This window comes from Cavia porcellus, unplaced genomic scaffold (genome assembly GCF_034190915.1).
Source record: "Cavia porcellus strain 051 isolate PalLab524CR breed Dunkin Hartley unplaced genomic scaffold, mCavPor4.1 scaffold_13, whole genome shotgun sequence".
NCBI classification, from domain to species: domain Eukaryota; kingdom Metazoa; phylum Chordata; class Mammalia; order Rodentia; family Caviidae; genus Cavia; species Cavia porcellus.
The window spans coordinates 21,735,565-21,760,675 of record NW_026947496.1 but is presented as its reverse complement, the minus strand read 5'-3'; the positions used below and the strand labels follow the sequence as shown (position 1 = coordinate 21,760,675).

At 41.3% G+C, this 25,111-nt stretch overlaps 2 protein-coding genes and 1 long non-coding RNA gene across 9 annotated transcripts in view; 2 read left to right on the top strand and 1 right to left on the bottom strand.

Moving 5' to 3' along the window:
- Kif13a (kinesin family member 13A) overlaps positions 1-3,349 on the top strand; it is a 174,826-nt gene extending 171,477 nt beyond the window's left edge. For all 6 annotated transcript variants that reach the window (XM_063259934.1, XM_063259930.1, XM_063259935.1 and 3 more), the window contains one exon: positions 1,806-3,349. In XM_063259934.1, coding sequence (XP_063116004.1) covers positions 1,806-1,826 — 21 coding nt within the window. In that variant the 3' untranslated portion in view covers positions 1,827-3,349. The remainder of the gene's footprint in view (positions 1-1,805) is intronic.
- A 3,980-nt stretch (positions 3,350-7,329) lies between these two features.
- Positions 7,330-22,526, bottom strand: LOC134478510 (uncharacterized). The gene is made up of 4 exons (XR_010051174.1): positions 22,395-22,526; positions 15,877-16,088; positions 11,876-11,967; positions 7,330-10,976 (listed from the first exon to the last, which is right to left on the bottom strand). It is a non-coding gene; the product is annotated as an uncharacterized LOC134478510 (long non-coding RNA).
- Nup153 (nucleoporin 153) overlaps positions 21,869-25,111 on the top strand; it is a 70,025-nt gene continuing 66,782 nt past the window's right edge. Inside the window, exon 1 of one of the 2 annotated variants that reach the window (XM_063259936.1) lies at positions 21,869-21,940. In XM_063259936.1, the coding sequence (XP_063116006.1) occupies positions 21,884-21,940 (57 nt within the window). In that variant the 5' untranslated portion in view covers positions 21,869-21,883. Of the gene's footprint in view, positions 21,941-23,042; positions 23,628-25,111 lie in introns of those variants that run through there. The other variant, XM_003468757.5, reaches the window with a different exon arrangement.

Below are 25,111 nucleotides of genomic sequence, written 5' to 3'. Positions count from 1 at the left end.
TTGAGCTTTGAATGCCACCTAGATTGGTTTATATTACTGTTTAATTTTTCTGTTGAACAGAATAGGTTTTTGCTAAGAAAAATAATGAATTACATCATTAAGAGATAATCAGCTTCTAACTATTCTATTCAATGCACCACCATTTCTTCCCATTGACAAAGGGCCACCGGAGAGCCATAGCTTAGAAAAGAAAAAAGAGCTGACCAAGCCAGATGGAAGCTTGATAAAGGACAGATAGCTGTGGAGCAATTCAGCCCCTCTGTTTTGCTGAGGACGTTATTGTGATGGGGGAACATTTTCCCCTGTTTTCTATACCAGCGCTTAGAAAAGATTTCTTTCTCCAATATAAGTATAACAGGGAGCTGGGTGTGATGGCAGATGCTTGTCATCCCAGCACTGAGGGAGGCTGAGGCAGGAGATCACAAGGTGGATCCCAGCCTGGGCAACTTAGTGACTTACTGTCTCAAAAAATAAAATGATGGTGATGGTGATGATGATGATGATGATGATGATGATGATGATGATGATGGGCTAGGGATGTATGTCAATATTAGACCACTTGGGTTTGATCCCTAGTATGACAAAGAAAGGGGGAGTTTCCTGGGAGGGAAATGCCATGTTAGAGCATGTGGTTAGCATGTGCAAGACCCTGAGTTTGATCAACAGCACCACAGACCGAAGGAAGGAAAGAATCAAGGGAAAGTTGGAGGAAAAGAAAACAAGTCTCACTCATTACTTTGTTCTTGTAGGTTAAACATGAATTTGTTTAAAAATCTCCGATTTCCTTTACACTGATATTGAAGCTTTCCATGGGCTGCCTGCCTTGGCTTTTCAGTTGAAAAGCAAAGTCATTGCTGGGTATGATGGCACACACCTGTAGTCCCAGCACTCAAGAGGCTGAGGCAGGGGTATCACTGGGAGTGCGAGGTCAGCCCAGAATACATACTGAGGCCATCTCAAAAAAAAAGCAAAGTCAAGGGCTCTTTAACTCTTCACTCTAAGAATTAGCTTTTCTCATGGAACCTAAGTTATGCAAGGTGACTCTTAAAACTCAAAGGCTCTTTAAAATCACTCTTCCCCAAGATATTGCTTTATATTGGACAATGCAGAGGAAAACATGTTTTCATAAACACCATGGGTAAAAGAATAGGTTGGTGTCACGGCCACAGAGAAGGAGAGGGCAACAACCCTCTTCCTTGTCTGCATTATTTAGAAACCAATGGGAAACATTTTGCTTTTGAAAGGTCCTAGAGCAATGTGTTCCTGGCAGAGAGCTTGGTTCAAAAGTGGGAGCTACAGAAAGGTTTGTTACATCAGATAATAGAATTTGGAGACTTTTTTTCTTTAAAAAGTTTTTAGTGTTTTTGTTACACTGGCTTTCTGCAATGGTTGTTTTGTTGTTGTTCTTTGTGGTGCTGCAAATCAAACCCAGCACCTCTCACATGCTAGAGAAGTGTTCAGCCACTGAGCTACAACCCCAGCCCCTGTGTTGGTTTTCAGACATTGTTGTGACAGTTTTAAAGTCTGCTTGAGAACTTTGTCAATAATAAAGTCAGACTTTGGCTGTAGGCCTGAAGTTACTTAAAACGTGAATCCAGAAGGAACTTTTTTTTTCTACTTTAACTTTGGGTCATACTGTCACACTTTACCCAGGAGCCTTGCCTCGGGGCTGAGCTTCTCTGTTGCATAATGTGCATTCCAGAACTGGATCCATAATAAATGCAGGCCTGAAAGTCCCATCAGGCTAGGCTCTGGGGGAGGTCATGGGGCCCGGGAGCACAGACTCACCGGCCTCTGCTTTCCAGGGAGGCACACACTCGAGGTGAAGACAGCAGGCCACTGCTCCACTGGCCTCAGCGCGGCTGCTTGTTCACCTGGTCACCGCCACCGTGGGAGACGCCAGCCCCACCAGCACCTTGCCACCTGCTGCAGCCCAGCCAGACCTCAGACCAGCACAGAGAGCCAGGCGCTTTCCCCTCCCTGGCAGGGGAGGCAGCACTTTGTCACTCGGGTGAATCCCAGCCTCTGCTTTTTCCAGAAAGCAAGGGAACTGAAATCTCGGATTAACTGACAGTATTTTTGTTTGCACTTACTACACACCCACACTGTGTAGAAACCTCTACAGATTTCAGACAAACTTTATTCTTGTACAATTTTAATCAGTTCTTACTGCAGAATCTGGAGTCAATGCTCTAATGTTTTTTTATAAATAATATATATTATGTATATGAAATGTGTATCTATGGCTTGTCTGTCAGGAGACAGACACAGCTGCACACTAAAATGCAGATAAAGGTGATTTATAAAAAATCATAAGGTACTGGACTTTGTTACAAAGCAACTTGGGTGATCACTTCTGTATGAGATGAAAAATATTTTATTGCCCAAGAAAGAGGTCACAAATTCCTCTTTATAGGAAAGGTTATAGAATTCTTTATAACCAAAGAACTTCACAAAACTGAACGTGTTTGCTGTCCACTTGTTTGGTGTGCATTTAACTGCAAGTTAGGTGCCAATACTCCCTCAGCTACCAGGCCACACACAGCCGTTCTCTGTCCTGTTTCCTAAGCACACTTAGAAATTTCACAGCTAAGTTCTTTGGTCTTCCACCTGGCCCAGCACCTACTGGCTTGATGTTGTATTGTAACTGGCGACAATGACTGGGGCTCTGACTCCAGGCCAGCATTTCCAGTACCGTGGTTCCGCTCAGCCAGGCAATGGGATACAGTATTACTCTCAGCAGACACAGCGAATACCGGGGGTTAGGGTTGGGTGCCGAGGAATCTGGGGTGGGGATTGTGGGTTTGTTGGGTTGGCAGCTTTCACTGCAGTGTGGTTCTTGCTGCTGCTGTTTTGCTTGATTCTGAAAAATGCTGAAGAGATGGACTCAAGTAGAAAGTTCACCAGTTCACACTTCACCGTATTTGCAGGTGGTGGTTGAACACAGACGACCCTGCTGTTGTGTCTTCATTTGTAAAAGTCTACAAGCGGAGATGTAGAATCGTGTGTGAAAATTTTTACAAAAGTACCTTATGTACCTACTCTGTAGATGCCTGTACAGTTGGTGTAGATGTAAACTATAAAGCTGTTGTGAGAGGAAGAGTGAGAGAATGTGTACAGCCTGCTGTACATTTTAAGTTTTGAGCATTGGTCAATGAGATATTGGAGATTTTATTGAAAAGCTGCTGTTCATGATTTTTGTGTATAGTGAGTTGATTGTAGTATTTTACTATGTCTGTTTAAAAACAAACTGTAATTTATATCCCTTTTCAATGTTATTGTATTTAATTGGTACAGATTTGTGTGTGTGTGTGTGTTTTAGAATACAAACTGTCTAATTCAGATTTTACATCGTTTTCAATAATTGTGCCATTAGTTTTACATCTGATCACCATGTTTGCATGTATGTGCAGCCTTGTGGTGTTAGACAATATCCCCGAACATTTATTGAGCATTTACCAAGGACTGTTTCAAACACTTGGTGTCATAATTTCATCTGAGAGCAACAGATGTCAGCAGCACTACTGCTCTGAAGTGCTTAACACACGGGAAACTAAGGCAGGCTAAGGATGGGCTGCTAACAGAGACAGGGTCCTAGCTGTCCTCTCGTGGTTGGTCTGGTGACATGTGCCAGGGGGGCAAACTACTTGCAGAGTGAACTGGGCCCTTGTGGCGGCCTGGTGTGGGGAGTCTCAGGAGTTCCAGGCCGAGCAGCATGGCGGGGGCAGAGCAAGTAAGACATGGTATGTTGCCTCGTTCACAACACTTTGACAAATCTTCACAGCGCCCAGCGGGCCCTCGCTTCTTATAAAATGGTGTCTAAAGATAGCTTACTGTGAAAGTATTACCTAAAATCAGTATTATTACAGAATCTTGTCAGAAAAAAATCTTGAGGTGTTCACAAGTGCCTTTCTGAAGTTACCAAGAATTAGATCGAGTGACTCTGGATAGAAGCATAACTTGCATAGGCTTCCAGGGGGGTTGAGGCGGGGACCAACACTTAAGCTGAATTTTATAGAACAGAGCGAGGGATGAAAGGTAACCATTTAATGTTGAAGTGAACCATGAGAACTGAAAATATAGTTCCAGACTAAAAACAAAAAAATTGTTTCTCTCCCTAGTAAGAGATCAGCAGCATCAGGACGCTGGCACCATTGTTCAATGCAGTGACTGAGAGAGAAGTGGTCTTAGGTCACATTTTGTGAAGGAGCTCAATCTAGGCATGCGTCTAACAGTTAATTCCCAAAGTTGAGTATCACCAGTGCCATCACATTTGTTTACAGTCATTGGGACACACATAACGAAAATATAGTCCCGCGCTTCTATGGCACTGACTTAGGGGAAGGACTGTTTATAAAAGTACCTTTAGAGTTGGGCAGTCTTTTTTTTTTTTCTTTTGGTAGCAGGGATCGAACTCACAACCATGTGCTTGCAAGACAAGCGCTTATGCCACTGAGCTAAATCCTCAGCCCACAAGATACTATCTTCTAATTTATACTGCCTCAGCCAACAATTACTTTTCAGATTACAACATTAAAGCTTTACAACAACATTGGGAAAAAAGGCAACTAAACAACATGATAGAGCATTTTGGTCATACAGTGAAAAAGTCTCCAAAGCCGGGAGTGGTGGTGCACACCTGTAAGTGTGTGGTACCCGCACACAAGCATGAATTCAGCCCTCAACTTTATATAGTAACCGCAGCACATGTGTTTTTCTATGGAGCCTGACTCCAAATAAGAATGCAAATTAATCCGTCATATCGAGCAGTTCGTCTTGGGTTTTCTCCTCACCTAGTAGAAGGAAATCTGCAAGGTCAGCAGCTTCCCACCAGATGTCCTCGAGGTAGCTCAGTCTCCTGCAGATGGGGAACCTGGAACTAAGAAGGCACTACCGGAAGGACAAAAGGCAAGAACCGCCCTGTCAGAGTGGGAACCAGCACAGACAGCAGTGAAAACAAAACCCTAAGCTCTAAATTTAACCTGTTTGTCATTTGCCTGTAATCCCCTAGGGGGAGGAAAAAAGAGTTATAGAGTTGAGCACCATGAAATGGTCATTGTTTCCTGGAGGCTGTGTACAAGTAAAGCTCTATGGTCTCTATCTTCCCAGTGTCCTGGGATATACACCCACCTCTGTATTCTTAGCAAATCAACAGGTTTTCCTTGCAGTCTGGTAGGTTCCATGGCTACATGTGTCCATGATTACACTTCTCACACTTAGAAAACTGTGGCTCAAGATGAAGCCTGGGTTATCTTGGTAGCTATTACCTGAGTCCGCCTCACTACAGGCACTGTCTTGGAGCTAGACTTTCCCAGTGCCTGGGAAAGAGACCTTTGCATACTTCAGGGACCCTATCCATGAAGGGAGCAGATGCTGATTAATGGTGCATGAGTGTTGCCTGAAGAAACGGGTAAGGCTTGAAATTTAGTTTTAAAAGATCACCTTGGACAGAGAAAAATGGTCCATTTTGGTGTCAGCAGAGCATGAAGCCATTTGACCCTTTCACAATATCTAAAATGCATTGCACTAGTTCATTTAAAACTGGAAAACAGTGCTTTTAATAGCTGTGGGCAGTTATTTTGGGTCTTCACCTCCTTGGTGGGCATCTGAGTCAAACCATGAATATAGTACATTTCTCTGTTACTGTTTGTCTTTTCCTCGAGCAGCAGCAGATTTGGGGATGTCACAGCACAGTGGAACCACTTTTCGTGGTTGTTGTTAAAGAAAAATACCAGTGAAAAGTCACACCTTTGTGTGCTTCATCACCCTTGTTGAATCAGTATAATATACCTAGTATGTGGCTAACTGCAAATAGACTGAGCCTCCTTACTAACATCAGACATTAAATACCTAGCTGGGACAACTTCCAGAAAGAAAAAAAATCACTGGAACAAGTATATAATATCTAACCTCAGTACCACCTCTACTCACGGCTGTTTTACATGCAGATGACAATTTGCTCATAGTTTTTACACTAGTCTTTGTATATGCAAGTGTATTTTAGTTAGGATAGAGAGCAATAATTATCTATTGCTGCATAATGGATTGCCCTTTTAGCAGTTTGAAACAGCAGTAAATTTACCATGTCACTTTTTTTTTCAGTACTCAGCATTCAACACAGGGTCATTTTAAGACAGGGTCTTCATCAAGGTGCCCAAGATAGGGTGAACTTGGAGTACTGCCTCAGTCTCTTGGGATGCTGGGATTACAGGTGAGCCACCACGTCCAGCAGACTTCACACCATTCCTTTGGTTCCAAAATTCAGGTGTGGGTAAATCAGTAGTTTTAGTTCTAATCTCTAATAAACTGTAGTCAATGTCAGCCAGAAAGTGGAGGGTCCACTTTCAGGGTGTTTGTGCACACAACTGGCAAGCTGGTGCTTTGGCCGCAGGTTTCCCTAAAGTGCGTGGTTCAGGAGCCACAATCCCTTTCATGACCTCATCTCCGAAGTCTCACTTCCTCCCTTCCTTCACACTGCATGCATTAGGCTTTAGAAGCAGATCCTAAAGTCAGGCTCCCATGGAGGAGGAGAATTGGGCTCTTCCTTTGGAGAAAAGCACTGTAAAATCATGTGGAGACATTTTTAAATCACCCCTAGTTAGAAGTTACATAGCTGAAGCTATTGGTCAAAGCAATGCCACCTGGAACCTATAAATGAATATAAAAATCCAACTTGACCAAATTGGAAAAATGAGGGTATAAGCAGAATATTTAAAATGATATTTTAATAATAAGGATCAAAACTATGTGAATATTCTTGGTAAAGGCAAAGGATCAGAAACTTTGGCTTATATTTTCCCATTTGATTCTTTTCAGATCTGCTTCTAGAGGCAGAAGTGCATGGCTGTGTGATGACTTTCCCCATAACAGGGAACTCCAAACCTGTTTCCCTGTTAAGGCAAGGAATATTAATGGTTAACATTGTGAATAAAACTGCCAACTGAAGAAAAGTTTGTGAATGCAGGCCTTTCTTGCTGAAGATACTGGCAAAGATGGGATTATTTTATTGGTAAAATGTGATACATCCTTTTAGTGTTAGCTTAAGCAAATCCCTTAGAGAAGTCTTTTGATAATTCCTCAGATGACACTGGGCTTTTCCTCTTGTTCACGAGAGGTGCTGTAGTTCTCCTTGATACCACTGTAAATGCTATATAGTTAAATAATCTTAAATTTTCCTGGTTTCTTCCCTTACTAAACTACCTGCTCTGTGCAGCAGAGCCGCTGCCTGTATTATGTAGCACTGTGTTCCCATTGCTTAGTGTGAGGTCGGGGACACAGCAGGTACTCGGAAGTAACTGAATGGAAGAGTCGCACAGTATCAGAACTGTGTTGGAAGACCTGAGGTTTTATTCCCAACAGGAAGGCAGGAGCACGAGCCACCTTTACAATATTATTGACATTTACATTAAAAGACTTTCCCTCCTACCCATTAAAAATGATTTTAAATACTATATATCCTATGTATACAAACATTGTTATATATTCACATAAGTGAAACTTCATAATTTAGATTTCCTCAGTGTTTACCTAATTCCTAATTTTCTCTTTCAGGATCCTGTCTGGGATGCCACATGACATCTTGTCATTTCTTCTTGAGTTCCTTTGGCTGTGACAGTATCTGACTTACTTTGGACATCATTTAACATTTTTAAGGTGTACAGTAAAATATCTTACAGGAGTTTCTATACTAGATCTGTCCAGTGTTTTTCACAATGATTAGATTGGAGCAATAGGATTTTAGGGGGAGATCTCAACATTTGAAATGTCCATGCTATCATGATATTATTGTTGAGAGTGACAATCACCTGAATAGAGTAATACTTCAGGATTCTCACTTAATATTAAGCTACCTCCCCCACTTCTTTACTTTTTGTAAGGAAGACACTATGCAGCTTACACTAGAATAAACTTATTTTTTCCATAGATCTTACCTACCTATTCACTGGAACTGTATGATAGTGCCCTAAACTTCAGTCAACAGCTATGGTTCATCTCTTTACAAGAACAAAGGAAACACAGATGGCAAAGTGTCCAAACTGACTAGGAGAATGAAGAATGTCATTTCCTGCAGTTTTCCCTTTTCTGCTGAAAATTCAAAACTAAGAGTCAAATCTAACTGTCCGTCTTTTTTTTTTTTTCATGGTGATCCTTTCGCCTTAGCTACCTGAGTGCTGGGATTACAGGTGTGTACCACCACACCTGGCTATTACATTTATTTTGACACTAACACACTCCGATGAAGACAGTTTTCAAAACCAGCTCTACCAATTTTTATCTTTTATATTCTTATCAAATCTTTCACTTATGGTTCATTTTTCTTCTCTAAACATGGGGTTAGCTTCAGCATCTGCTTTATGGGGTTGTTTACATGACTATGGAGGCACTGCATATGAAATCTCTTACGCTACAGTAAGAATATTTGTTAATATTAAACAGATTCACATTCTTACCTACAAATCTTTTGACCCTGTGGTTCTTTACTCTTAGTATGGATGACATACTTTTTTTCATGGAGTAGCTTAGCTTTTGGAAGTCACCAAGGCAGTAAGAACAAGGACCTTAGAAAAAAGAACCAAGAACTTGAGGCAAAATTTGAGGTGAAATTGAGATCAATTAAACTCAAAAAAAATGTGTTAATAGCAGAATAGAAACTGAAGAACAAAGTAAGTGTATGAGAGACTTAAAGTACTGAAACCATTGCACAGTTAGATAAAAAAGCAAAGTACAGAAGAGGTTAACTGAGATAAGGAAAGGATGACAAGACAAGTATACTTCTAATACGATCATCAAAGGAAAAGCATGCAGGAATGGGGAAAGGCAAAAGAAGAAGCTATAATTGCTAAAAATTGTCTAAAGTGATAAAAGGCATTAATTATCAGATTCACAAAATACAATAAGTCCCTACAGAGAAAAGTTTACAAGGCAACAATTAGACATACTAAACTGCCAAACACCAAACATAAATATGTTGAAAATATTTAGAGAACATGAAATAAATGAAAGACAATTAGAACAACAGCAGACTTGTCAAACACACCAACAGAAGTCATCAGACAGTGGAATAGCTCCCAGATTCTGAAAGTGTATTTTAATCTTCAGTAGGTTAAAAATTTTTTAAATGGGACATGATAATAACTGAGGTAAAGACTGAAAAAATTTTCCACTTATAAGAGACTCTTACTATTTAAAACAGTACTTTAAGGATGGGTAAAATTAAGTCCAGAAAAATGAATAAGAGGTAAAAGTGGTGAGCAAAGAAGTTGGTCAATGTGTGGATAAATCTAAATGAGCATCAGTGAAACTTGTATGGGAGTAATAAAAATTAAGTGAAACTCAAACTGTCAACAGAGGAGGAGTGATTGGAGTAGAAATATTCTAAGTACCTCTACTGAGTTGGAGGAGGATCTAGCTACAGATCAATTTTAGGTAATTCATGTTAAAATTTAAAGTAACCACTAAAAAAAAAAAAAAAAAAAAAAAGAAAACACAATATAGTTTCCAGGCTGGACATGTTGGTGCACACCCATAACCTCAGCATTTGGAAGGATGAGGTAGGAAGACCCTGCAAATTCGAGGCCAGCCTGGGCTACATAATGAGTTCAAGACCAGCCTGAACTACATAGCAAGATTGTGTCTCAAAGAAAATAAAGTCGGGGGCCGGGAAGGCAAGCATAACAAGTGATATGTTAAAAGGCACAGAAAAGCAGATAGAAAAAAAAGGTCAAAATAAATCCCAATAAACCCATAACCCAATATATGAACATAGCCTTCCTGTTTTTCACTTAAGGATCTTTTTTATCCAAAGAACACTGTAGCTTGAAGGTATGGGGAATTAACTGTAGGAACTGTGATGTTCTAGATGAAAAGTGGGGGAAAGGGCTGTGTACTACCCTGTATTCAATTTGCAGGTGTCCACTTGTTTCTGTACAAATGAATACATTGAACCAGACCACCTCTGGAATGCTAGGTTCTCTGGAGAATGAGCCCCTGTTGTGAAGGTGAGAGAAAGGTCCTCTCCTCCTGGCTGTTTGGGGTAGGAGAGGAGAACTAGGAATCAATAGTGCGAGACTCAGACACCAAACCCATCTGGTTTCCAGCCACGCACTGTCCCCAGCTTTCCACAGCAGTAAGAACCTCCTGGAGTTCTAATTTTGTCAGAAATACCATCTCCTTGTCTTCTGCCTGCTAAAGGAGTTTTATTGTTTTGTTTTGTTTTTGTTTTTTGTTTTTTTGTCTTTGCTTTTCCTCTCCCAACATTTTGATAGTCTTTTGTCCATTTGGGTCTTTGTTTATTTTCCCCTAATGGCTTAATACTTTTATCCTCATCATTGTCACATGCAATAAGTTGAGAAAATGGATAAGACACAAAATTGTATGATTAACCTACCATGTTTTACCAGAGGTTGCCTCTTGCTATGCCCCGCCTCCATCTCAAATCCTGGAGAGTTTGACAGTCGATGGCAAACAACTGGGAGCATTATCACGCACAACAAGAATTTAAATTATGTGACCCCAGTGTACAGATTAATGAATAGAGGCTCACAAGGAAAAATTAACTATGTTAAGGTAAAGTCTGAAACAGATTTCCTAGAAGGAAGGAGACTATAGGGTGCTACTGATCTGTTCTTTCCCACTAATTGCAGTTCAGCTGGCCTTGAGTTCACTTTGTAGCCCCTGCTGGTCTTGAGCTCACAACGATTCTCCTGCCTCAGCCTGCTGAGTGCTGAGATTACAAACATGAACCACCATGCCTGGCTTCCCACTAGTTTTTTACAGGAATTTCCTTCAGTTATTTTGGGGATGAGGTAATAGCACATGTGTAAATTAAATAACTTTTCCTTTTACATGGACTGTTAATATCCCAGAATCAACTGCCAATATAAATGTTCTTCCTGGAAACACATGAGAAATCTGAGGAGAGATCTTTGAAGTGAAGTGGTAGACACCTCTGTCATCCTGCTGCTGCCAATCCTACTCTGCCAACAACAAGAAAGAAGTAAAAGATGCTTATTAATAAAGAATAAGATTTTAGCAATCAGTGAACAAAATACCACCACCCTATAGTATAAAACACACTGGAGTTTAAATCAGAAGATATCCATTGTGTCAGCAAGTCACCCACTGGGACTTTGAGAACATAGGCTATGTATGCACTCTGGGCCTCAGTTTCTTATGATGAAACAAAATATTCAATGTAAATGAATAATAAAATGGAAACAATTACCCCCAAACAATAAGGTCTTTTGTCTAATATAGAAGAACTATGTAAAGCAACACTAGTACCAGCTTCAGCTAGTAAACCAGTATGCTGTAATCCCTGAGAGGTAAGTTCAAGATCATCCTGGGCAACTTAGCAAGACCTTCTCAAAATAAAAAGGAGTGGAGATGTAGCTCAGTGGGAAAGATACGTAAAATGTGCAATGTGCTACGTTGAATTCTCACACCAGGAAAAAAAAGCCATAGGATTGAGGACGAGTGCCCCACCGTACTGTGACATGAAATTTGGGCAATTCCACTGAGCTATCTCCTCGGAATGTTTCTCTGAGAGACTCACTAAGTCACCAAGGCTAGGTTCAAACTATGATCCTCCTGCCTCAGCTTCCCAGAGTGCTGGAGTTACAGACATGTGCCACCATGCCCAGCTGTAAATCATCTTTTCTGCCAAGGGCACACTTGGTGAGAACTGTTAAAAGAAGCCTGTGGCTCAGGGCCACAGAGACTAAGTGCCCAGAGCAGGCCCTAGAACTCCTGATTCCCACTCAGAAAAGCAGCTGTCCCCATCCAGGCCACCCACCCTGCTTCAGGAAGCATGGGACTTCATTCCCAGATACAAATAGAATTGGCATTTACAGGGGAAGTTGAAGAAACAACTTACCTGTTGGCTGTGGGGCTGGCGAAGAACTTGGTTGTTTCTTCCGGCTTACAAAGTCTGATTTTTCTGGTTCCTAACTTCATGTCTGTACCATCCTTTTGGGGGACAAAGACATTCTGTTCAGGAAAATGCTTTTCTTTATTCTTCATTTATGCCATTTAGCAGGATGCTTGGTGGATAGTTGGCATCAGTTAAAACACTTCCAGATCAGTTTGGAAGAGGTACTGCTACTGCATAACTTCATTTTTTTTTTTTTTTTTTTTTTTTTTGTCTTTTTTGAGACGGGGCCTGGCTATGCAGTTCAGGCTGGCCTTGAGCTCACTTTGTAGCGCAGGCTGGTCTCGAACCCCAAACAATCCTCCCACCTCAGCCTCCCAAGTGCTGGAATTATAGGCATGAGCCACCACAAGCCCGCCTTACTGCCTAACTTTAAAGGAAAATAGGTACGTCTTACTAATTTAAACCTGGAGTGAGGTAGTTTTTGACATAAACGAAGTAATTCCTATAACTTACTTAATTCCAAGAAGTTTACTTCTGTATCTGCTCCTCTGCTTGCCCATGTGCCCATTTTTTAAAACCCCCTTTGCTTTGTTATTTAATATGGAGCAGTATTCTGATGTCATAATGGCAATACATGACTTTTTGTTAAGTCAGGTCACCAACCATAAGGAACTCTAGCAATATCAACACCCATCCCCCGGGGGTGAGTCTTCCCAATCATTGTGTGTGAATTATTCTTAGTCGTTATCTCCACTATGACTCTGTAGGACATAATCCAATTGAACTGAGCACTCCTAACCTTAATTTGAAATTAAATGAACTGATGATATTGCCCACCTAGCCAAATTCTCATAAAAAGGAGTGAACTTGATCCCTCCAGATAACTCGAGGAAGGGTTCAAGAAATTAAAACAAGCAATTTAAAAAATGTTCTTTTGTAATTTATCCACTTTAGGAATATATATAATCTCTTAGACCCTTTCCTCTCTGATTATCTCAAACCTTGACAAACTAGAATGCCTATATATACTGATGATTTTCCATAAAAATCAACTGGCATTTAGGTCTCTGGGAACTATTTCTGTATTCGCTATAGGTTGAATATACACTATTGGGATGCTCTAATGGGTGGTGCGTGAGTCGTAGATTTTCGTCTTGAAATATACACAGGACACTGAAGGATGATAACGTGACACAATACTAACATTAGACAAGTGAGTATCCTCCAGGCCTCTGCATAATCTTCCCTTTCAAAGATGGACTCGGAACTACACATGAGATTTTGGTTGCCAGCGATCTTTAACTGGCTCTGACCACTCCAGGAGTTAGAAACAAAGGGGCAGAAGACAGGACATGGCAAAGAAAATTACTTCCAGGAAGTGAACCCAAAAGGAGGTCAGAGGCCAGAATGCGTAGAAAATAAAAATGCTGGAAGTTTGTTAAAAGCTCTCTAGGAGTTGGGATATAGTTTAGGGTAGAGTACATGCTTAGCTTAGCATGTGCAGGGCTGTGAGTTCAATACCCACTACCAAACATAGCAAAAACACAACACACATGCCGGGAGTGGTGGCATATGTTTGTAATCCTAGCAGCCAAGAGGCTGAGGCAGGAGGAGGATCCCCATGAGTTTGAGGCCAGCCTGCACTACATAACAAGACACTTTCTCAAACCAAATCACACCATATCACACCACACCACACCACAGATTTTTAGGTCCAACCCCAGGAATTCCATAGGCATGAGAATCTCTGTTGTAAATGTTTCCCATCTGATGCTGATGGTAAAATTTGTAGATGGTTATGGAAAGACAAAAATTAAACTAGGTTCTGACTTTTAGTTCTGGCCTTGGAACAAAAAGGCTCCTGATGTTTAAAGTTAGATCGTTTAGATACTCTTCTTTACTCTCTTATTTTCTCTCTCCTCTTTCAAGCAGCTAAATTCTTCTGTGTTCATTTTCCTCTGTGAAAAGGAAATAATGTTTCAGTGTCTTCCCAAAGCCTTAAGATTCTTAGGAAACTAGGAAAAGCATTTGGGAGCTGGAGGAGGAAAAGTTCAGCTTCCCTCCAGCCACCCCCAGAAAAAGGTGAGGTAGGCAGGGAGAATTAGAGAAAGGAGGCCCACCTAGTGAACCAGGTGCCCTTGTGTCCTCTGGTCTGGAGGGGCTCTAGACCCTTCCTAGGGGAAAGAGCTTGGGGAGACACTGGGAGCCAGATCCCTAGAGGGAGTGGCTGCACTGCTGAGAACCTTACGATGGCACAGAAGCTGCAGGAGGTATCCACACCTGAGCAGCGCAGGGAATGAATGGCAAGCCCCTAGATTAAGGGGCCAGATGGACAAATCGTGCCCCTAGGCCTTGTCCTCACTTCTGGGAGATTGTATCTAGTAACTGTGATGATCTGGGGACACGATTTGTCCCTCTGCAAATGCAACTCTAAAGTATCTCTGTCCTGAGTACCATCTGAAACCTGGCCTTTCCTCCTAAGAAGCTCACTTCTAAAGACACTTAGCTGAAGATTCGCTCTACAGCTCAGGTGCTCTAACCTGGGTCTGGAGCACAGTCCACTGAACTGGGGAGTGGAGACCACGACAGTTTATCTAAAGCTTTTGTAGTCTGCCCGAAAGACTGCTTAAAATCGAGAACATAAGCTTAAAGCCATTCATCCAAAATGTACTTACAAAGAAAATTTAGGTGCATAAATATGTAACCAAAATACTAAAAAGTAAAGCAGCGATACAACCATTTCTACTTGCGCCCATCATGTGTCTAGCTCCAAAACAAGTGAGTAGAATATATATTCCCTGAATGCTATTTCAAGGGCCTGCTTTGAGTATTGCATGTATCTTTCTTTAGTTGATACTTTTTTTTTTTTTTTGGTCCTGGGGATCAAACTCATGCTTGCCAGGCAGGTGCTTGTGCTACTGACTGAGCTAAATTTCCAGCCCTAGTTCATTTCTTGTCTTTTTCCTTTTTACCGGTACTGGGATCGAACTCACGACTGCCTGCTTGCAAGGCAGGCGCTTATGCCGCTGAGCTAAATCCCCAGCCCCAGTTCATTTCTTATATAATACTGTATTATCTCTGAAGACAAGCGTCCTGTTAATCTGATTACATATAGGTGATTATATTGTCTACCTCTGACGTGCAATTAGTACATGATCTGAGCAAAACTGTGCTTGAAAGGAAAGGGGGGCTTAAAGTGTTTTAACAATAAAATATGACTGTAACAACTTTCCTTTCAAAGCATTTTTGTAAACACAGATAATTTGCATTACACAATAGTGGAGGGAAATAAGGAATTGAGAAATCAAATATACATTTATGCATTCGATAACTATTTATCCTGTTTTTGCCTCACACTGTGACTATAAAGTGTTAAGGAGAAAATACAGGGACAGTAAGAAGGGTCTCTTCTTTCCTATCTATTATGTATTGGTCTTTCATTATTTATGGTGCTAGTAAGTGACACTGAGCTTCTGTAACACCATTTCTACAAGGTATCACTCATCTTCCTTCATTTATTTTACAGCTTTTGAATTTGGGTCAACAAGCCAATCTGGCCCCAGAACACTGATGGAGGGAAAATACACCAAAGGTGAGTTCAGGTTGGCCATAAACCTGGCAGAACATTTTGTGATGTTTTCAAAACTGGCTGGTGTCAACTGTTTGCCAGAATTTAAAGTTTATTTTCCTCTTCTGATGGTCTCAGCCTCCCTCTCTTTTCTCTCACCTCATTTCTTAAACTTTCGTCTCGTCTTTTCTATATTGCTTGTAAATAGAGGAAATCTCAAGCAGAAAATTGCCAGAGACATTTAGATGGTCTGCTCTGTCTTGTTTCGATCTTGTTTGGAACCAGCCACTGTACTTTTCCTTATCTCGAAACTAGGACAGACGATTTCTGAGAATGGTTGCATTTTCCCCTTCCATCTCAGTTTTTTATACTTTTCAAAGGACACTGTACAAAAGTTAGTCATTGGGCAATGAAAGGGAAAAGTCAGAAAACAAACCTTGAGGGCAAGGATGTGGCCGGTGTTTAAGGAAGTGTAGCTTCAAAGGTAACCTAGAATGAGGAATTCAGAGAGAGGTCTCCACCACAGCCACCAGCAGGAAGATGAGTGGCGCTTTCTTCCCAGGACTCTATTCCGAGTGCTCTTTGTGGATTGGCCCCCAGCAGCAGACCACTACTTCTTTGCAGAGGAACTGCTATATTACATGGACTCTGCGTTGAGAAAGGGAAGTGATTACACTCAAGTGTTAGCAAAGCCGGGGCTAACGTCAATCACTGGTCTCAGCACTTCAGGTGACAAGGATGAGCCAACAAGCAGGTGCTTCCTGTCAGAGGTACTTATGAGACACTGCTGATTCTCCGAAGGAGGAAGATTTTAGGATGAAGCAAATGAAAAAGAGAGGATCCAACTGTCACTAATTTAAAGTATGGATTGGATTTAACAGTGATCTGAGAAAGCTATTGGTTATTTTGCTTAGGCTTGTTTGGAGACCTATAGTCTGCTTTGACATTTCTATTGTATATACCATATCCGAATGAGCTAGAACTTAAGCTTTGTGTGTGAAGATCATTTTCCCTAGCTGGGTGTTTAAACAGGTTTTGCTCAAGTCTGTAGTTGCTTTGCTTTGCTCGGCAATATTGCCATGTTTAACACTGAGTACAGAATTGTATAACTTTATGCATCTTTGCTTTGGAGACTTTTTGAAGAATTCTTTTGGTTGTTCGCTTTTGGTCTTGAAGAACCATCTTTTTGGTACTTTAAGATATACTACTGTCCTTTTCATAGACCCCAGCAAGGTGAGCTATAAAGCCCCAGGATATTATTGAGTCATAGGTGTTGGCTGGAAATTATCATAACTAGCATTTATGCTTGTTCTGTTCAGTCTACTCTGCTACCTGTGATAATGGAGAATAAGGATATTCTAAATCCAGATTTTCATTTTGGTAAGAATATAGCTTCCTTTGTGAAAAGGGGTGAATGAAAACAATAATACTGGTGTTTAATTTCGGCTCACTTTGGTGAGGGTGAGACTCACCAGATGGTAAAGGAAAAGGTATGCCCTAGAAACTGCCAGTTCAAGTCTTATTTGATTACTGTAGGGTTAATGAGAGACAGGAATTCCTAAGCTGGCTCTTTACAGACTTTGGTTATCTCATTAGTTACTTTGATGGGTAAATGTCTACATACACAAATGTATTTATATTTGGCCTACATGATGAGAAAGATATGTTGGTTCCTTTAAATACGATTTTTCATTTTTTGCATTTGATAATTTTGTTGGCTGTCACACTTGTAGGAGTCAAGGACTGTAGGTGTGTTGTAGAAAGAATACATGTGGGGGCTGGGAATTTAGCTCAGCGGCATAAGCACCTGCCTTGCAAGCAGGCAGTCGTGAGTTCGATCCCCGGTACCGCTTTAAAAAAAAAAAAAAAAAGAAAGAAAAAAGAAAGCAAAGAAAGAATACATGTGAAGGGGGTATTACTGGGGATCGAATCCAAGGTTTTTGCCTTGAGTTACATCACCAGTTCCCTCCTTTTTTTTCTTTCAAGACAGGGTTGCACTAAGTCACCAACCAGCCTAGGCTTGGCTGGAACAATTCCAGAGAGCTGAGAAAAAATACTCTTTTTTGTGTGTGTGTTTTTCATTTTTACCGGTACCAGGGATTGAACTCACGACTGCCTGCTTGCAAGGCAGGCGCTTATGCCGCTGAGCTAAATACCCAGCCCCAAGAAAAAATACTTTTGATAATCAACTTCAGAAAATTTTTGGAGCAAGGGGTGCATTATAGTTATAAAATTAAACTTCTCCATAAGTAGTTTTTGGAGAAAATATTGTATCTGAATATTAGCTTCATAGCATTGATATAAGAGGTCAAGTTACTAGAAATCAGTGATCTATTTAACTTTTTTATTTGTCAAGTTGAAAAATACTATCATTCATGCTCTCATAGTTTAAGGAGGTAAAGTCTGTAGATTTTATTATAAATTGCTTGACTTGGGGGCTGGGGATTTAGCTCAGCGGCACAAGCGCCTGCCTTGTAAGCAGGCAGTCGTGAGTTTGATCCCCGGTACCGATAAAAAGGAAAAAGACAAAAAAAAAAAATTGCTTGACTTCTTATTTAGCGTTCTGGATATTAGATGGCAATCCAGTTTCAAGGGTATTCCCCTGCTGGAATACTTGCTTGTTTTTATGCCTCAAAAATGACTTTGTGACCACTTCAGAAAGAGAAAAATCATAGCAATTCTAAGCAAGGAGTAGGCTATTTCTTGTCACAGATTCTCTCTGCTCACGTCTTCTTCATTTAGGTTTACTCTACGTTGTTTCTTGTGAATGAATTCTAAAAGACAAGTTTTACAAAAAGGATATTTGAAAACCAGTAAAGTGTTCTTTAAAACTCTATGCTCAAATATATTTCACAACTAAAGTTCAGTTGTAGACTAAACATTTCAGGTTTGTTTAATAAATTCTAGTCATAGTTAATTTTTGAAAAGTGCGATTGCTAGACTTGGTGGCACACACCTGTAATCCCAGCCCTCAGGAGGCCGAGGCAGGATCACTGCAAGTTTGAGGCCAGTCATAGCTACAAAGTGAGTTCAAGGCCAGCCTGAAATACATAGTGAAACTGTCTCAAAAAGACAATGAATGAATGAATGAATGAATGAATGAAAAAGAATGTTATTCAAATCCAGTGTGCATACAAGTTACCTAGCAGTCTGGTTACAATGCAGATTCTTTTTTTTTTTTTTTTTTTTTTTTTGTCTTTTTCCTTTTTATCAATACCAGGGATTGAGCTCATGACTGCCTGCTTACAAGGCAGGCGCTTATGCCACTGAGCTAAATCCCCAGCCCCACAATGCAGATTCTGATCAGGGGTCTGGGCAAGGTGCTTTAGTCTAACAAGCTCCCAGGGAGGCTGCTGTGATCAGTGATCGGTGACTGGCCTGAAGCCACTTTGTGCAAACTGAGTAGTTGGTGTTTTTCTGGTGGTGGATAATATGGATATTATAGGGCTGTTTCCATGATAATTAGTCAGCTACTCTTGAAAAGAAAAGCCAGGTGTGGTGGCACATTCCTGTAATTCTGCACTTGGGACGTTAAGGCAGGTGGATTATCATAAGTATGAGGCCAGCCTAGGCTACATAGGAAGACCCTGTCTCAAAGTAATACAGTAAGTCAGTGATTGACAAATACCAGCATTTCTACAAGTGCTGTTAAAAAATAAGCTTAATACTTAGTGCTGGTAAATTAGAATTTTGGGAAGGGTGTAATTTTATATTTACAGTGTTGGAAGTCTAGTTTTCTAAGTAACTGATAAATTATATTAAAAAACCAAACTAAAAGGTCTTGGGATATAGCTCAGCAGCACAACTGACTGCCTGGCAAGTGCAAGGTCCTCAGTTCAATTCCTGATACTAAACCAAACCAAATAAAGTACTTTCTATAGCAAAATACCTTCAAAGTGTTTAGGGCTGGGGATTTAGCTCAGCAGCATAAGCACCTGCCTTACAAGCATGAGATTATGAGTTTGATTCCGGGTACAAAAAAAAAAAAAAAAAAAGAAAAAGAAAAATCCGAACTAAAAAAGCCTAAAATTACTTCAATGTGTGTGTTTTTTTTTTGTTGTTGTTGTTTTTTGTTTTGTTTTTTTGGTACCGGTGATTGAACTCACGACCTTGCACTTGTAAGGCAGGTGCTTGTGCCACTGAGCTAAATCTCTTTTCTGTATATGTTTTTAATACAATATGTTTAGAATTTATAATATAGAATATTTAGGTGAATTATTAGTGTTAAGTGCTAGTGTTCAATAGAATATAATCCATTAAACTTTAAGAGAATTCCACAATATGGTAAAGTATAATGCACAACTGGACAGAGTTGTTTTACAGTTTTATTCAATGACACACCAAATTCTGACAACAAGCCAAAATACAGCAGGCTCTCAATAAATAGGTTTTTAAATGGATTAATCTCAGTTGATGATTCATTGACTGTCTTGCATGTTAAGATAGGATTAATCTTCCTGAATTTGGTAATTATTTCTTCCAACAAAACTGAATTTCCAATTAAGAATGATGAATTTAAAATACACCCTAAATTATGTGTTTATATATAATAACTATATACCAAAACCTAGCACAGGGTGATATACACAGGAAGAGGGATAATCTCATGATATGTTGGAATGATAGATGTAGTTAGCCAAAATTTAATTATATTATTTAATGCATTTAGTCTTAAGTATTACTTTATTCATCAATGACAGAGAACAGAATAAATTAATGAGAGTATAATGATTTAAATCTTTAAATGTCTTCTCTTTGCTATCACCCTTCTTCTTCTAGAATACAAGCAGTCTAAAACCCCAATAACCTTCTGGAATCGGAACCTCACTGTCCACTTTGCATTTCTCAGTTGAAACTGCTAAATAGAATATAAATCCCACTCCTTCACTGTTTTCCTACCAAAATAATTGGTAATAATTTTTTTTTTTGTCTTTTTCCTTTTACCGGTACCAGGGATCGAACTCATGACCATGCACTTGCAAGGCAGGGGCTTATGCCACTGAGCTAAATCCCCAGCCCCTAATTGGTAATAATTTTTACATGAAAATAAGTGAAACATCATGGAGATCTAAAACTAATCTTGACAAAATAAATTGCTTCACTATACATCATAGCAGATACATCATTTTTTTTGTCCATAGAACTTCCTAACTTTCTGTAATTATCTTTACATAGTCCTTTAGTTGGAACTGTCTTAGCCTTTGAAGAATAAATGAGGCCCCTTTGTAATTAGTTAGCTATTCCTCATCTGGTAGAGGAGGGCCAGTACCTTCTGTATTTGCTGATCGCTAACAGAGGATCATCATGTTATGTGGGAAAAAAAATTTATCAGTAGAGGGACAGCCTACTAGTAATAACTTTTCATGAATGCTGATGACTGCAAATTGGTCCAGATTTAATATACATTTTCTCCTATCTCTTTATTTTTCTGGTACAGTTTTCAGTCAATCACATGCATGCAGAACCATTGTATTTTGTTCCCTTACATATTATTTTTCTTCAAAGAAATATTTGTGAAACAATTGAGTACAAGCCTCAAATGTAGATTATTCCATTTCTCTCTCTCTTTTTTTTTTTTTTTTTGTCTTTTTCCTTTTTATCGGTACCGGGGATCGAACTCATGACTGCCTGCTTGCAAGGCAGGCGCTTACGCCACTGAGCTAAACCTCCAGCCCCTATATCTCTTCAAATTCTCTATTTTTTGTTACAGTTTTCTATTCCGAAATTTGTAGTTTCCGAATGGCAGTAGTAGTTCCTTTCAAAACTTGGTCATGAGGGTTGTCCCTTCCAAGAAATACAGTGAAAATTTTGATTCTGGTGAGTGAAAAAGGAAAACCAGATGTGGCTACAGTTCAATCTCTTATATAGGTAGCCAAATTACAGACTCAGGGCAGACCTTCTCAGTAAATTCACTTATTGGGGACTACTTGTCAAATACCTAGCTAAGAATTGTGAAAGAGTGGGATTTCTGTGTAGGTGAAAGAAAGAAACCATTTTACTGAAAAAAGATGAAGTACTTCAGGGAAAAGAATTTACATGAAGAGTCAATGGGGCAGTTAGTGGTGGAAGGGGCACAGAGCTTGGACAGGAGAGGAGAGAAAGTGGATTGGTTTTAATCTTTGGCAACTTGTCTGGGTGTGGTTATGGTCAGAGGTGCCACTGGAATTGATTTCCTCTGTGGACTATGTCTGGTATAACATGATTTATTTAGGTCCAAAACTACTGTAAGTTTGGCTTCACAACATCACATATATGATCTAAACAGTGACTTGAACTGGGCAGTTTTGTGGTGGGATGTTATAAAGGTCTCATAGCTCATCATTTGTAGGTGGTAGCTGGTTAATATTAGATGCTTTCTATTTAAACAGTTACGGGTTAAGTATACATTTGTTCCTTCTGAAGATTCACCACCCTGTTGAGGTAAATATTCATTCTATTTGCAGATGAGGAAACTGAAGCTTAGAAAGAGGATCAGTAACTTCCCCAAGGCTACACAGCTAGTAAGTGATGGGTTTAAACTAAGTCTATTTGACCTCAAAATTATCATAAATGTAAAAAAAAAAAACTACCTTAAATGGAACATGGTTTTTCACAATAAATTTTTCTCCCTGATCATATAGATGTTTCAACCCATAGAAAGTTGGGATTTGTCCCAGCTTTGGCTATTTCAGTGACCTAAATTCTCTGGACCACTATTTTGTCTGTGAATAGGAATCCAAGTGTCACCCACATCTATCAGCTCCCAGAATTTCTTCACATTGTGGAGTCAGTGTTTGAGTCTGGCTTCCCTATTGACTCTGTTAAATATAATGCTATTTGCAGTAATACATGTATACTTTTATGACTGAGAACACATTACTCATATTATGACCTAACTACATAGGTTCTAATTGTAACCATTTGTTGCGTTTCCTGTATACCAGGAAATACACCAAGTGCACCACGTATACTCACGTCTGCTCCTCCCAACAGCTTTATTAGATGGATTTTACAGTCCCCATTTTATGTAGCTCAGGCTCAAAAAGGTTCGAGGGTTCCAAGGTCATACAGGTAGAGCAGTGAACCCAGAATTCTAGCCCTGGGTGTTTGACAATGAAACTGTATATATTTTCTAATTCCGCTCGAGGCCTGAAAATCGCGGTCATTGTTTAACCGCTGGTTTTTCCCCTTCTTTTCTTTTTAATAAATTATCATTAGCTCCCGTCCTTGTACTGTTCACTTTCTGCCTGCTTGTCCAATTGCTGGAGAAAAGCAGAGCAGAAAGAGCTTACTATATTCACGGCAAACGCCTCTTCACACTTTAAATTGACAGCGAACAGCATACGTCCCTAATGGCTTTGTGCCTCGGAACACTGCGGGTCTCCTTCCGCGCGTGTCGTCTTTCCGAGAATCCGCATCCTCCCGCTGAACTACGTTTCCCAACGTGCCTCACGGCCGAGAGCGTGAGTTGTCCCGCCCTTCTTTCCTCCTCGCCTATCACGCGGTCGCAGCGTGATGATTCAAACGTAAGGCCCGCGACGAGTGACGTCGTTCTGGCTCGCGACCGCGACGGCGGCCTAAACAGCGGCGATAGGCGCAATTAGCGGCGGCGACTGCAGGGACTACGACGGCGGGGCGGGCGCCGTGCGCAGAGTCGGGTGTAAGCGGGCGGCGCCGGCGGCTCCAACTGCGGCAGCGACGCCTAGGGCGGTGGAAGAAAAATCTCCACTAGCAGGCGGTCGAGTTAGGCCTCAGCGGCAAGGGGAAGGCTCGCGCTGTCCTCCGCGGGAGATCTCCATAGAGACCGTGAAAAACAGACGCGGGGGGCCGCGAGAGGCAGCCGTTCTGGATCCAGATCCTCGGTCTCAGCCGCCGCCACTCCCTCCGTCGCTGTCGGCGCGTTCGCACCCTCGACTTGGCCTTGCAGATTCGCGCGGCTTGGTGTGTCCGTGCCTTCCTGTGTGAGCACCGCGGGCGGACTTTGGGGCCTGGGCCGGGGCCGGGCGGGGGAGGCCCTAAGGCCGCCGCCTCTGCCTCTCCGGCCCGGGAGCGGGAAGCCGCCGAGGCTCAGCCATGGCCTCGGGAGCCGGAGCCGGAGCCGGAGGAGGAGGAGGAGGAGGGGGCGTTGGCGGCGGCGGCAAGATCCGGACGCGTCGTTGCCACCAGGGGCCAATCAAGCCTTACCAGCAGGGGCGACCCCAGCGCCAGGTACGGACTCGGCTGCGGCGAGGGCCCAGGAGACAGGGAGGGAGCGGGCCGGGTGAGGCCGGCGCCCCACGTGGAGCGGACGGGAGGGCGGGAAGAAAGGCCTGAGTGAGGCCCCGGAGCTCAGGCCGCTGGGGCGGCGACGGGAAGTGGGCTGAGACGGCCGTCCTCCGGCGCACACGTGGGGCTTGGCCTGCTCCCCAGCCTTGGGCCCGGGGCTTTCCGGTGGCCGGCGCAGGGCGGGAAAGGAAATTGTAGGCTTGAGAGCCGTGGGCTTCGTTTTGGCGGTTATTGAGGGTTTGATGGTTTTCCTCGTCTCCTCTCGAAGAAGGGAAAAGACGAGGTTGGAAGCCCTGCGGCTGCTGTCTACTGCAGTCGGCTGTGGGTTTGGGGTACGTGGGGAGGGGTCTGCCTCGACTAATCGATCTCCGGGGCACACAGGGAATTGGGGGCGCTGTGAACACGGAAAGTGGAGTAATTTCGTCTAGCTTGTTAAATAATTTTTGGTCTCTGCCTGAGGCCCTCCCCAGCCTAAGAAAATTGGCCTAGCATTTTTTTTCTTTAATTGGGTTATAGTTACCGTGGCACTGGGGCATTTTGAAAGTCCCTCTTCACCCTTACGTCTTTTCTCCGCTGCGCGGCTCTTCCCTTCCCTCTTCTCTCCTCCCCCCTTTTTAAGTTGGAGGCTGGAATTGGGCAGTTCTCCACAGTTGTCCAGGTCTCCAGCTCTGATCTCATACAAAAAATATTTTAATAGGAATGGGACATTTTCTAAAAGTTTGGGTACTTTTGACACGCGAGGAGTGTTAGTAGTCTTAGCCGCCATATGCTCTTGGATGTTTAGAATTGTAAAAAGTAGTTTATTCTAATTGTTAGTGAAATGTTTTCGTAAGTTGTTGAAGTGATACTTTTTGTGTTGAGTTAGGAAAACGGTTAAGATGCATTTTAAGCCACTTCTCAATGGCAATAAGGTAGGAAGTATGTTTTAAACTTGTTAAAAAAACAAAAATACAGTAAAAAGTTGCACTGTTAGAGGGGAAGTTTTAGATTACTTTATTCTGGATAATGAACACTTAACGTTTTGTTGAAGTGATACCGTTAAAAGATTTTTAAAATGTTGGAGGAAATTTTTGATTAAAATTTGTGGTTGATGTATTAAGTAGTTCTCTACCAAGAATTAGAAACAAAACTACCACTGTTTTCCCCCAGATATGTACAGAAAGAGCTTGGATTTTGAACATTTTTTTCTCTTTATTTTTATGAGAAACATTTAAAATTAGAATTCAAGTCACAGTCCTGACCATTTAATCTTATTCAAACTTTTGTGGAATGGAAGTTAGACATACGTGCTTTCTATTTCTCCTAAAATGTCTGAACTTTCTTAGCTCTTCTGCTACAAACAGAAAAATGAAAAACTTTTTAACTAATACCACTGGATAGTCTGAACAACTTTACAGGGGAGCTAGTGTGTTCGAGGTGACAAAAGA